We start from the raw sequence: 15195 nt of genomic DNA on the forward strand, positions 1-15195 counted from the left end.
TGAGGTTGTCAAATATCACCAGACATGGACTTCTGCCTAAATTGACATGCACCAACTCAGAGCAATGAGTTTCAACAACCATTAGCACAGTTATTCAATTTGTTGACTCTACTCTTAATGCAAGACTATGTTTAAGTTATTGTCTGAAATTCTTTGTCAGTAACTGTTTATGTAGGAACCCGCCCTCACCAAATTGCTTTGGTCATGCTTTCTTAAAAGTCTAGTCCTTAGTTTAGATGTGCCAAAGAAGGTGATAACATGACCAAGCTGTGTTTGGTTAATTCAACTGTATAGTTCTGAAGAAGAAGACCTTCTGTTTCTTTTAACAGTAGAATTAGCTGTGGCCAAACTAACCACACAATGCCTACTAGTCTAAAATGGCTACTAGGATAAGGAGTGAAGGTGGGAGCTTGGTACTGTTGGGGCCATGTACTGTTATGGTTTTTGAGTCAAACAACTTGCTAAATGATTAAATGTCTGTTAAATGTCAAATCCAACTTTAAATGTATAAAAGAGAGAATTAAACCTAGAGGTTTAAAGGGCTACGTTTGTTTAAACAAATTACAGATAGGATTTGGGGAAAAAGCATTAGAAATTAGCCAAGCATACATATTTTAAATATTCACAATGAATCTACTTTTCATCTTACATTGAACTATTTTTCAGATTTGTGTGGGTGCCGTTATAGGTTCTAGAGGCTTTTTTGTTCCTCATGAGAAATAAAGCATATGTAATGAATTTCAGAATTTTGGGACAAATGGGATGCAAATGGCAGCACTTTGAAAATGGACAATTGGGGGGTGGCCATAGCGCCACCTATGGATAATGGTGGGTCTTTTGTGGTGTGGTAGTTACTCATGGCCTATACTATCAATGTTTCAGGATTTGGAGAACTGTTTACCATTGCATACAAAATCGGAAATGCAATACCAACAACATCCACATGGGCTTTTGTTAAAGTGTTTCTTGGCCTATACTATCTATGTTTCAGGATTTTGAGACCTTTTTACCATTGCATACAAAATCGGAAATGCAATACCATCAAGATCCACATGGGCCTTTATTTCAAGCCAATAAGTGAAGGGAGGGGGCTTGGTGAGCCTATCCATTCCAGAAAGCCTTGTATCTTGTGCTTTAGGGCGTGACCTGTAGCGCCACCTATGGGTAATGGTGGGCCATTTGTGGTGTGGTAGTTACTCTTGGTCTATACTATCAATGTTTCAGGATTTTTAGAACTTTTTACCATTGCATACAAAATCGGAAATGCAATACCAACAAGATCCACATGGGCTTTTGTTAAAGTGTTTCTTGGCCTATACTATCTATGTTTCAGGATTTTGAGACCTTTTTACCATTGCATACAAAATCGGAAATGCAATACCATCAAGATCCACATGGGCCTTTATTTCAAGCCAAGAAGTGAAGGGAGGGGGCTTGGTGAGCCTATCCATTCCAGAAAGCCTTGTATCTTTGTGCTTTAGGGCGTGGCCTGTAGCGCCACCTATGGGTAATGTTGGGCCATTTGTGGTGTGGTAGTTACTCTTGGTCTATACTATCAATGTTTCAGGATTTATATAACTTTTTACCATTGCATACAAAATCGGAAATGCAATACCAAGAAGATCCACATGGGCTTTTGTTAAAGTGTTTCTCGGCCTTTACTATCAATGTTTCAGGATTTGAGACCTTTTTACCATTGCATACAAAATCGGAAATGCCAAACCATCAAGATCCACATGGGCCTTTGCTAAAGACCAAGGAATGAGTGGGGGCTTGGTCAGCCCACACTCTCCTGAAATGTTGCGTGTGCGTCTTTGCCGCGCGTGTGTCAAGGGAAGGCTGAGTGTGTGAGGATTTGGAGCACGCGCGGGCAGGAGGAGGGGAGAGAGGATTTAGCCCCAAAAACTCTGAAATTAGCCAAGCATGCATGTTTCAAATATTCACCAAAAATCGACTTTTCATCTTACATTCAACTTTTTTTCAGATTTGAATACTAAACATTCTCAAGAGTCTTCATATGAACTAGTGATAGTATCAGAGTATCCGCTTTAGACCGGTGGATGTGTAAAGCATTATTTTAGCGTTAGCGATAATTTTGATTTGCTTTATATCAGTCATTTTTTAAGATATTAAGTCAATTTTTCACATGGGAACATGTTGTAATGTCTTCCACCGATATACCAAGTTTGGTGTTGATATCTCAAAGATTTTTTGAGATTTGACCCAACTTCCTGTTTTGATCCTTTGTTGATGATTTTGATTGGCTGTACCGGACAAACGATTTCGAAAATAAAAATTCCAGTGATAACTTTTGTGAGGCTCAATCTGGAGATCCTGTCTGGCAATTGTGAAAAAGATTTGACCAAAAATGTAGGAGGAGTAGCGAAAAACCGTGTTTCCTTAATCTTTATTGTACTGAAAAATCCAATATGGCGGCCGTTATAGGTTCTAGAGGCTTTTTTGTTCCTCATCAGAAATAAGGCATATGTAATGAATTTCAGAGTTTTGGGACTTATGGCCTGCAAATGGCATCGCTTTGAAAATTCTCCTAATTCCTCCTACCGGAGGAACCCTAATAAAACTAACAATTACAATAGGTTCCTCCTGATGGAGGAACCCTAATTACAATTCATGTATCCTACATACACAAACCATCAAACTTACCTCAGTTTATGCTGTCCACAGAGTGTAACCTTTAGGAAAAGCGGGAATATTTGGCTTCTGTCATGTTCTGTCCAGGCAGATCGCTATAGGATCTTAAATTATTTTTAATTGAGTTTGACATCATTCAGAGCCAATGAAAATAGGGGGGCACCTGAGAATGTGCCACTCCATGCCCCCCCCCCCCCCCCCCCCCCCCCCCCCCCCCCCCCCCCCCCCTTGGATCCGCCCCTGCATGTCAGCATTTCATGTGAAAAAGGAAAGCTCAGAGTAGCTGAAAGGCTTGGTGACCGCCGCGGGGGAAATGGGCGTCTGGTGTGAACAGCCTTGAGCCAGTCGTAGCCGATCAGGCTACTTGCAGTGTGTCAGCCTATGTGAGTTGTGTATTGGACTGGATAGGACTTAAATAGCGCTCGCCGCTACCCCCCTAATGCTAATCGCTAATTGACTGGCCTACAGCGAATTCCGAACCAGAGACTGCTGGGAAATTGTACTTAAATTAGTGTGGAATTGATTTCAACTTGGCAGCTTTGGCTGCCAAGTCCCATTCTGGTTTCCTTTATGCTGGGGACACACTAGACGATTTTCTAAATCTCATAAGATTTTCAAACTATGAGAGACCACAAACATGAGGACAAAAAATCCTAGATTTAGCCGTTTTGCTCATACAGTGTGTGGTCACTCTTAACACACCTCACACCAAGGGAACATCTGATAAAATCAGCGGAACCATCAAGATAATCGGGACATATGTTACCTTGGATTGTCGGAAGGGCCGAAATCGGCCCGGTTATCCTGTGGTGCGTCCCCAGCAAAATCACTAGGCAACACTGGTGCTGATTGTTTTCTAGCCAGGGTTTGTTGAGTCATCCTTTCTTGTAAGACACCAACGACATGCACTTGTTTGCCGATGTTGCATGCCAGAGATGTAATATAATTAGTTTTGTCCAAACCCTTTTGTCTTTTGCTGCAGGCAATAGCAGTACATCTCATACAACTGCATATCCCTCTTGTCAGACTAAGCCCCTGTTCCCAACACAGCTATATTTGGTTTTTAGACATTGCCTTTTTGGTTTGCAGAGCCCTGCACTCCTCTCCCCTTCATCCCTGTCTCTGTGTGGCTAATTTTCCTGGAAATTCAGACCTCCCAATGATATTATTTTAATTGTATATGATAATTTTATAAGCTGCTGGTTTTGTATGCGGTTGACATCACCATTTAATAATATAATGATAGTGTATGATTATGGTGAAGTCAGAAGAAACCATGTTTTGCATTGTCATCTGGTCTGTTTGACATCTGTCGTGAAAAGCAGGGTAGATGTATGTTCTAATTCTCTTCTCTCTTTTTTTCCTGTAGCCGAGTCTAGCATTTCCCAACCAGTGGATTTAGAAGGTCTGGCAGAAGCCCAAAGTGGAGCTGCACCCACAGCTGAAGGTTAAAATACCCCCCGACTCGCCTTCTCATTTGTTTTACCCCCTCTCTGTTCCATAATCATTATTTACAATGACAAACTGAGCCTTGTACACACATTTACACACGTCATCTGCTGTAACTGTTTCTTATCAATCCAACAAACTGATGGATGGACTCCTTTATCTCTCCAATAAGAATAGTGGCTCATGTTAAGTCAGAGTGAGGGCATCCAGGCCTCCAGAATCTACCCAATTTAGACTCTAAATTACCTCCCTGTTAAGTTCTGTGAAGACCAGTTTCTTCTCAAGCCTGGTGTCTTTTGCGCTCCTGTTTCCCAAGTATCTCTGTCTCCCTTTTTAACAGAATCCCTAATTTGATTTGCAGTCAATTAAAGGAATGGATTATGTTTCCCCCATGGGGAAGTTCTGCAACTAAAAGCCTGCAATGAACAGAGCTAAACCTTCTTTAAGCCAGCCCTCACCCTTCAGCTCGGCCATTGTGTGCTGATGGCCTTTGACTTTAATGATTGTAGACTAAGGAAGCAATTAAGTCAGAATGAAGCATTTGTCATAGTTCCTTCCTATTAACCCTCCCCCCATATTTATCTCCCTCCTTTAAAAAAAAGTTACCTTGAAACACATTTCTTCTGTCACATTGCAATATTTACTGAACTGAGTACGTTTTGAAGTGCTTGATATACGATATGACTCCATCGCCGCAAGAGCCCCACGTTGGTCACAAAATAGTTTGTCTTTTGACCAGGACTGATGATGACTGTATAGCCCTTAGATTACTGAACCAAGCCCAGTTTTTGTGACTTAAGCAGATGAAGATGTATTTAATTATATACTATGTCCCACTGGATCAGGAGAGCAGACGTTGTGGATGCAAAGGTATTATGAATTAGTAGTTTTTTTTATGTCTACTCAAGAGCATTTATTGTCGCAGTAGGAGGGGAGTTTGTGTGGAAGTTGAAGAGTAGCGTTTTAAGCTACACTCTCTGAAATGTTCACCTCCTAATGAGCTTTCTGCATATCTCTAAAATGGGTTTAGGGGTGTCTGGCGATGGTGCAAGGGTTGTTGACCAATTGTACGCAACTCTGTCAGCACTTGTAGCTTTGTTTGGCGTCCCCCAATCATTATTGAACACAATAGTGAAACCCATTTGATTGTGTGGGCTCCATGGAAGAGAAAAAGAGACATATTCCAAATGGAGGACAAGGAAGCTAAAATGTATCCCCTAAAATCATGTCTTCATTCATCTCCACTGTTCTGAGCACAGTGCTCTGCCATGGTGGGGATGGGCACTCGTTTCCTTGTTTCCATTGCGTAAGCTTTACCACAACTCCAGGCAGATGTTGAGAAAAGGCAGAAGGGAAGTTGTGAAAGGGTGAGTGTGTCTATGCATGTTTAGATGATCTCATACATTGTAATCAGTAATGGACATGGTGAGGTATGAGGGTATTTAGGATAAAGGCTACACACTGTAAAATAGTCCTGCTGTCCTTTTCAGTGGGATCCAGACTGAAAAAAGAAACTACCTAAGAAGAAGGCAAAAAGTTCAGTGTTCTTTTATAAGGAAAGCTTTACGAGATGGTACAATTGGAAATTGCTTTTATTGGGTAAAGGACATTTTTGTTAATCATCTTTCCTCATATCAGTTCCAAGTTGTGTATAAAAAGGATAGTGTACAATAATTACCAAAAGAAGACAACACCGGATGTTGATAACTGCAAACACCATTTTATTTTTGTACTTTTTCTTTTGCTATCAACCTTTTGTATGGATGTTTAGTGGAAGTTTAAATGTAAAAAGCCTTTCACCATCTTTTTGAACTGATGCCTTAAGCACAAGAAAACAAGATATCTTCCTGACAGTTTGTGTATTTATTTGAACCAACAATTTGTGTCAGCCAACAGCCTTTCTGTCCTTGAGGAAGGGGAAAAACTGATTTTGTTTTTTTCCAATTGCAATCTGTGAAATCTGTAGATTTGACTTCACCCTCTCCTTGGCCTTATTGATGGCGTCCGCTGTTTTGGATTACAGTTTTAGGCTCATGTTGCAAGTTGTGGTTTGGCAGTCTACGTCAATAAAATGTCAGTCAGAATTAAATGTTACTCTACTGTCACCATATTGTTTAGCAATTGAGGAGGTAAAGGAATACAAGGAAACGATTCATCCTTGTCCTACAGTATGTATCTTACTTACCATAAGCAGGGCTCTCAAGTTTTGAAGACAGACAGTTATCTCTTGCCTGTCTTTTGACCCCCCGTCAGTGCCGTCCTTCCTACGGGACTCGGTAAAAGTTTAATTTATCAGCTGGCCCCGATGGTCGCGAAGAAGATGGGACACAATGAAAACCCAGTGGCCATTGTGGTTTCTCCTTTTCTTTTGTGGAGTTGTAATCCTAAACGGAGAACTTGCTCGTATATGCATTGCCCTTTATTGTTTCGCTCAAAAAGGTTGACCGTGTGAACAAGTACTCCCCCTACCCTTAAATTAATTTTACAACACAGGCAAAAATCGTTTGTATTCATTCTTCAAGCATACTTCAAGTCTGCTTGCAGTTTAGTCAGTAAAGATTTAGCTGCCTCTCAGTTTAGTTCTGTTGACAACAACTATGCGGCGCTTAACATACGTCACATACTCTGTTGCTCTGATTGGTTGTAGATCTATCCAATTGAGCGAAGAGGCATTTGTTTTCCAGGCTCGTTTGAAACAGGCCCCGTAGTCAAAGCCCAACGGAGAGTTCTCAGACTCATATTCTGACTAGAATTATGAGTATGACAACGTCAGGCTAGGAGGGCGTGACTAAAGACCGAAATGAGTGACTTTCACTCTCAATGCGTGACACATGAGAGCCCTGTGTAAGGTTGGGCGGTAGCCTATACATATTGAAGCACGGACGGTAACGGTATACGATATAGTAGTTTTACTTAAAAATTCTAGTCTAGTTTGTTTCAATAGAATCAGACCTGCAAACTTGTCGCTTTTCGGCTGCCCTTCTTTTGCATGCCATGCAGGCTTAGAATTAAGAAACATTATTGGATAATTCTTTTAATTGACATTTCTCTGGGCCAATTGGAATCTTAGCACTTTTTCTCTTGGCCAACGGAATCTTAGCACTTGCGTCAGAATCTTAGAGCACCCAGCGTCAACTGTTACTTGCACTGGCCAGCTTGCACTGTGGATAGCCTACTGAAGTTAGCCAATGTCGTTAGCAATGCAAGCTAACGTTAGTTTGCTAGCTAGCTGTATATAACATTTCACTGGGTCTTACAGCTGTGTGTTTAGCAAGTTGCAGTATTTCCAAGCCCTGATAGTTTAACTGAGACGACGCAGTAGATACGACGTGCATATGTGCTAGGCTGAATAGAACTAGCACTATATCAGGGTTTTTCCTGGGTCAAAATGTGTCTTCGGTGCTCCAAAAAATATATATATGTACATAATATTCATTTTTTTCTTATTTTTTCTAATCAATATATTTATTCCCAGGTGTTTTACACACCCCCCCCCCCCCCACACACGCACACACACACACACCTGTTCGTCCTATTTCCCCTAAGCAATCAAGTTAGGCTACTTAAAGACACCTTACACTCATAAAGTATGTTCTAAATGGCACAAATGCTGCCAATTAATAATTGACATAACTATTTATTGTAAAAGTTTAGTAGCCTAGCCTATTGATAAAGGTAGCCACTCTGAAGCATGTACACTGCTTGCTTCATTTGATCTTGATAGGCTAAGCATTCTGTAGCCAATATTAACAATACACCCACCTTTCAATAAATACAACTACTTCAGCATAATAATGCACCTAAAATACAAACCTGAGCAAGGGCAGCAATAGCTATAGACGTGCAATTTAGCTAGCAGGGGAAGAATACAAACAACAATAATCACCAGTTAACTTGATTTAAATTTGCAAGAACTCTAGACTTATACAATAACAGGCTTAAATGAACTTACAACATACGTTATACGACTTACAGTTCTCAAGGACGCACATACGCAATCTCAACTGCGGTGTGAAGCGCGTGTCTGTGCAATTCTCCGACATGCACTCTAACAATCACTGCTGATAGACGGCCTAACATTTTGTACAGCCTGATTTCTGATACCGTGGCGGCAGAAATTTAGCCATGGAAGAAACACTGCACTATATATTGGCCGGGTTTCCCAGATTTTTTAAGAAGCTCTTAACGCTAAGAGCGTCTTAAGAACGTTCTAAGGGCGCTCTAGAACGCTCTTAGAACGTTCTTAAGACGATCTTAGCGTTAAGAGCTTCTTAACGGATCTGAAAAACCCGGCCATTATCATTCTAGGTTAAGAATACCACTGGAGGCTGCGTTGGAAATCGTAAATCAATCTTTTGTCAGCATTTTGAGTGGAAATTTCATTTGCATTTGTACAGGTGTATTCGTGCACGTCGGGCTGGCCCTCGCAGCGGAACGACAGTTTAGTGGCCACTCTGTCCATTCGCGCACCTCACAGTTGCGTATTGATCAGACAAGAAGACACGCTTATCAACTCTATTACTATTGCTCAAAACAGAATGAGGGTTTGGCTGTAGCCTACTTGAAACATACTATTGAGAACATATTCGCTGACATGCATTGCACGCGTGATTTCAAAAAATGTGTACAGCCTGGTTTCTGATACCGTGGCGGCAGAAATGTTGCCATAGAGAAAACACTGCACTATATATTATCATTCCAGGTTAAGAACACCAATAGAGGCTGCGTTTGAAATCGTAAATCAAACTTTTGCCAGGATTTTGAGTGGAAATTTCTTTTGCATTTGTACAGGTGTATTCGTGCACGTCGGGCTGGACCTTGCAGCGGAACGACAGTTTAGTGGCCACTGTCGATTCTCACCTCACAGTTGCGTTTTGATCAGACAAGAAGACACGCTCATCAACTCGATTACTATTGATCAAAACAGAACGAGTGTTCGGCTGTAGCCTACTTGAAACATACTCTGTTGAGAACACATTCGTTGACATGTATTGCACGTGTGATGAACATAGCTTTTTTTTTGCCTTTGGCGCTCGGGATTTGTCATTGGCGCTCGGGAAAACAGCTTTGGCGCGTGCCAAAATGTTCTCTATGCAGGAAAAACCCTGTATATGGGATAGACTGTTGTATAGTACTAGTAACTTAAGTAGCCTACTATCTATCGTGCCGTGGTGTACTGGCAGCATCATACATTTAAGCAATTCAAGACTTGCATGTGCAGTAAGTAATGTCACATTAAATAATGTATTTAAACTCAAGCTTGTGTGGTGCGTCGCTGTCTTCAATGCCACAGGCTAAACTTTATGTCAAAAGAAACGTTTTTAATTTCCGGCACATTCAGTGAAGTTTGGCTAACAACATCAGCTAGGCTAGCTGGCTCATAGCTTCTCCATGCAGGGCTCTAGACTGAGACCAAAGGGTCTGCTTTTTTACTGACAATGATTGCTTCCAGCAAACTTCTTCTGAATTAGCCATTTCCCCCTAATAAATATCAAGCTTATTTACGTGTTTGGCTGCATATTTTCAGTTAGCAGATGGTACTGTTTGAATTGCAATTCCATCTGAAAAATACTGCTGGTGACAACGTTGTTAAAATAGCTAGTTTCAAAGGGGGTTCGTCTTGTTTCATAATAAACTGACCCATCTGCAACCGACGCACGCCCTACACAAATTTTACCATCTCTAGTTCCTTTTTCAAGTAATAAGCCCCTTTGTTCAAGTTTTGAGCATTAAATTAGCTGCATGATCTGTAGAGATCTTGGGACGAAGCTGCAATAGCGTACATAACAGAAAGTGTTTCATTCTGTAGAAATTGTGTAAATGTTTTATGTAGTTAGATGGTCCGAGGAGAACGAGTGGAGTTGGTGAAGCGTCCTGGTGAGTTGCAGTCATTCGCCATAGTTCTAGTACTGATGTGAGGCTAGTCTTCATTAGGGCTGGGCGATATGGGTAAAACATTTTCGATATAGATATTAATATTTACATTAGATAACGATAATTAAACGATAGACCACATATCTGTAAACAAGTCTCCTCAACTTTTTCCCTACACTCGTCATAAAGTTTAGGCAGAGCGGTGAGAGAGACATTTTTGCGGCCAGGTAGCACGTACCTGGGGTCAAGTAACTTAAGCTTTTTAAAACCTTGCTTTTTATCAATAGCCTACCTATCAATACCTTGGCACAAACTCACACTTTCTGCATGTTCCAATGAGTGATTTTGCTTCAGGTGGTAAAAAAGATTTCTTATATATTAGTATTATAATTGGACCGATACGCTGTTCTTATTGGTCAACAGACGTTCTAAGAAATCCGCAAAACCGTTTGCGGACCTCTCCAGAGGCCCGCAAACAATTTACGGACCTAGCAAGCAGTTGGCTTGGAGATGTTGACAACATGGCGTCTGCTCCAGATTCGTTGTGTTTGATTTGGGATTTTCCTACGTGCTGTTATATTATACAAATAACAAATATGGACTTTTCGACAGATCTACCAACACCTTTGTTATCAGAGATTCGTTAAAACGTTTTGTTAACCGAGACCGTAGGTCGAGATCAACAAGAAGTCCACATTTTCAGTTTGTCGTACTACCAGACTTGGTAGCCACCTGTTTGTTTACTACACTAATTTGCACCGAACATTGCTCTGCTCTTTGTCAAATTTCAAAAAGCCAAACAACTTCAAAATAACTGAAGAAGACGAACCCTTTTGATCTATAATTTCTTCATTGGAAGTTGCTCCCTCGCAATGGCTATCGCTGCCAATGTTTTCGGCAATACGACCAATTTTCCGCGGTTAAAATTAGCTACTCCACTCGAGGTGCTCAGTATATTTTAGTGAGCGTAGACTAGCATTTCTCTGCCACTTCCTGCTGCATCACAGAAATTAAATGGACTGCTGTTCCTAATTATTCTCTATCGACATTATTGATATTGTTGAAAATGAATTAATGTTACGATATCTTTATCGAGGGAAGTCTTTACTTCGATAGTTATTTTTATCGATTCATCGCCCAGCCCTAGTCTCCATAGATATCTATATTATGTCTATGGATATCTATGCCTAGTCTCCTCCACGACACCATTTGGAGATTTTTTTTATTATATACATATCTTGAGTGCTTCATGTACCCATTTATCAACAGTGATGTACAACCTGCTATATGGCCTTTAAATCACGCTCAGAAAATTGAGCCGGGGGCACGCCCCCCCCCCCCCAGCCCCCTGTCACCTTTTTTACTCTGAGGAGTTTGCAGGTCTGTAGAATGCAATCCGCACCACTGCGTTTAACCTCTTAAGAATCCTGTCAAATAAAAAATACTCCTAAAAAGGGCATAGCCAAAGTCAATTGAAAGCTGTTCTTGAACCATTTGTCTCATTTGAAAGGTGACACTGAAGTTCTTTCCACTGTTGTCAGGACCCCTGTAAGTCCTACTGTTTTTGAGTAATAGAAGCTTGAACACAAGGAAATTGAATGTTTTTATTTCCGCCTGGATTTGATTTTGAAAACACATGCCTGAAGAGGCCTAGAGGTGGTAGGTATTAGCTGGAAGACACAATTGGACCACAGCATGAAGCCTTACTTAATTCAAGTCAAAAGTCAAATATAATACCACAATATATTAATATTTCAAGTTTTACAAGAGTACATCCAGGCGTTTTCTTTTGAAGACTCCAAAAAGACCCTTGGTAACCAAGGTCAAATACTTAGAATAAAAGTATGGCTGTCGAACAAAATTGTGCCTTTTAACGCAGTTTTCTTTTTGACTCTGGGAATCACCTGTTGTCACATGACTTCGACCGTCGACGGTAGCTGAATGATGGAGAGAGGGCCTTTAGATGGGAAGTTCCATTTCAATAAATTGCCAGATGGCTCGTTTGACAAAACCAAGCCTGTGTGCACTGATTGTCAGGCTGTGATTAGTTATCACCGGTGTACTTCCAGCCTAAAATATCACATGCAAGCAAGGCACACAACAGCACGCTAGCAGCATCAGCATTAGCAGCAATCGCTCCGGTAATATACGGAAGACAACACTCGCAAAAGAAGCAAGCTGTTGTCTGGAAATGTGAACTGCTGGCTTGGGTCAACAAAATAGAAACAGTATTGTTCAAAATTAAGTCGCTGGACTGCTAAGAGGCGTTTGTCCTTTTGTGTAATTTGAACATTTGGATAGTGACAGTCAGGCAGTAATGACGTTACAACAGTCTCAGAGAGATTCACTGCGCCCAACACATGACAACTCTCAGACTAGAGAGATCATAGTTGGAGTTCTCCTCCTAGTCATGACAAGGGGACGTTTACCCAGTACTTTCTCTTACTTTTGTTAATATTATTACCATATTTTCCGCACTATAAAGCGCACCGGATTATAAGGCGCACTGTCAATGAATGGTCTATTTACAATATTTTTTCATATATAAGGCGCATTAAGCAAAACAAAACAGTCAGATAAGTCAGTCAGTCAAACTTTATTAAACGTGTTCACAATAACTCTCAACATTGTTCAAACGTTAATGAGCGTATTCACAATAACTCCCAACCTTGTTCAGTTGTAACACGTAAAAAAAACAGTCTGACACCGCTAAATTGAACTTTAGCGTATTCACAGTGGAATATTATGGTGAAGCACAGTATGTATTACTCCACGACACTCCTGACTACGGTAGCCGTAATGCTGCAAGCGGTGCGGCTTTGTAGTTTACCAAAGTCGTACTAAAACATTTTGACAGAGCGCCGTGTACCAAAATCGCTTCAAGGTCAGTAAGCAGAACCAGAATCAATCCATATATAAGGCGCTCCGGATTATAAGGTGGTCTGAAGTTTTTTGAGAAAATTAAAGGCTTTTAAGTGCGCCTTATAGTCCGGAAAATACGGTACTGTTATTAGTATCCAATGACAAATTCTATTGATTGGTGAAAAGTTGTATTGATTAGTGAATAATGTCAATAAAGTCAAGGCCGTAATCATAATACATATTGGGGGACACACATCCCCCCCCCCCCCCTCCAATATTCAAATCTGGTCAAAATGTCCCCCCCAATGTACTGATATAAAAATATAAATGTGCTACGCTACGACAGGCAACCACCCACGCTGTCCAAAATGATCATAAAGAAATGTTGACCAATGTTGACTCCATGGCTACGGCCTTGATGTAAGTACACAAGAAATCCCAATTTCCTCCACAGTGGGCTGAATGAATTTAGCCCAAATGGGTGACAAAACAAGGGGGTGTGCCAGACACCTGTCACTCTCAAGTCCACACTTGTACAGTACCACCCCCGGCTGTCATTGGTCAAAAGTGTGCTGAATAAATTAAGCCCAAACCAGAGCCATAGAAAAAGAGTTGCAACACTCCCATAGACTCCCATTGTAATCGAAGATCTTGCAAGACCGCAAGGACAGAGAACGTACCTATTTTGATTGAGATGTAGGTGTGCGCAAATTTGCGCACACACGCTATTGCGCAAACTCAGCTCATTAAGGCAGCGGTATGACAACGACACTGGCATTATCAGCGCAACATTTGATCAACTTTTGCTGCCTATTGTTATAAGGTCATGTAATAAATGTAAATAATAACAAGTAGCAGACATGATGCAACACACCAGTTACCAATTGATATGATGTGTTAAAATTGCTTTAAATCTAGTTGGTACTGCTGTCTATCCGGCAGAAAACCATTCAACTGGTTGAAAGCGATGGGTCTTTTGGAACTATAGAGAGCTACATGAACCATGTGATCACTTGTCGATGAGATCAAGGAGTGTCGCAACTCTCTTTTACTATGGCTTTGGCCCAAACTAGCAGCAAATCAAAGGGGCGTGAGTCAAAGCCTGTCACACACACTATGAAGATGAGTGGTAGCTGATGCGTTTGTGCTGGAAAAAATAAGCACAATAGTGTGACTATTTGGTGTTAAGGCTCTTGTTGCCACCAACATTTTAAAGGAGTCATTGATTGCAAAACTGATTTTACCTTGTCATAGTTGACTAACAACAGTTCGATGGATAAAATGGACATACAGTGAACCTCAAAGTCCATTGACACCTTTCCTATCTAAAACTCACAACTTGAAACTGCAGCTTGGAAAGTTTTGAAAACCTGGGACAATGTAAAGCAAGATTTGCTATGAAGTTGTTGCTGAAAAGAGGTGCTGTTCCGACCTTATGTTCATCACAACCGCTAGCATTGCTAATAACTGTTAGCGACATCATACTTGATGTTGTCGCTAACAGTTATTAGCAATGCTAACGTGTCATTAGCAATGCTAACGTGTCCTGCTTGTATCTGGCATCGGTAGAATGTGTGATGATTTAGTTTATTGGCATTTACGTTATTTCATGTTCCTGACTGTGTTTCAAGCTGTAGTGCTAACATTACCCACGTAATTCGATCCCGTTTGTTCAAGTGGAAACAACTAACGTTATCATTTCAAATGATATCTAGTCAATCTGTTGAAAACAGTGTTTTGCAGACAAAATAGATGTATTTGTACGTTTTTATTTCAAGTCTCCACCTTTGAAACATCAGTCAACTGTTTGCCGTGTTGCGTTTTTGCTCCGCAGCTTCGCTCGTTGTAAACCAGCTCATCTATATATTCATGAGCATACCATAAAAGTAAAAACCTAGCGTGTCATTCTAGGGCTATTTCATAGGATGCATCCTATGCATCGGAGACCTTAAGGAACAGTGTGAAATACCCCAAAAACCCAGTCAATGACCCCTTTAAACAATCAGTTTTTTTACAATAATGATCTCATCTTGATATGATCCCATTATCTATCTAAACAATACTAAAGACAACTGCAGTGAAAGAAAGAAAGAAAGGAAACCATGTATCACAGGGGACATTCAAGATGAGACAGAGCACATGAAAAGGAAATGACTGAGCAGGAGCTTATGGAAGGTGTAGCTTTGTTTGATGTGTTCCACCAAGGTGGAAAAGGGACCCATGATGGTGCTTTAGAGGAGGCAATGACAGGATGTGCATCACTTCAACACTGAGGCACGTCTGATACTAATCTCTGGAGGTAAGTGTGAGGGAACTGGCAAAGGCTTACAGGGGAAATGGGAGGATGAGGATGAGCAC

General features: G+C 40.9%; 1 protein-coding gene across 3 annotated transcripts in view; it reads left to right on the forward strand.

Moving 5' to 3' along the window:
* Positions 1-15195, forward strand: part of ror2 (receptor tyrosine kinase-like orphan receptor 2) — a 99952-nt gene that overhangs the window by 64499 nt on the left and 20258 nt on the right. For all 3 annotated transcript variants that reach the window (XM_047014760.1, XM_047014761.1, XM_047014762.1), the window contains exon 2: positions 4022-4099. In XM_047014760.1, coding sequence (XP_046870716.1) covers positions 4022-4099 — 78 coding nt within the window. The remainder of the gene's footprint in view (positions 1-4021; positions 4100-15195) is intronic.

Source organism: Hypomesus transpacificus, unplaced genomic scaffold (assembly GCF_021917145.1).
Source record: "Hypomesus transpacificus isolate Combined female unplaced genomic scaffold, fHypTra1 scaffold_27, whole genome shotgun sequence".
In the NCBI taxonomy this organism is placed as follows: domain Eukaryota; kingdom Metazoa; phylum Chordata; class Actinopteri; order Osmeriformes; family Osmeridae; genus Hypomesus; species Hypomesus transpacificus.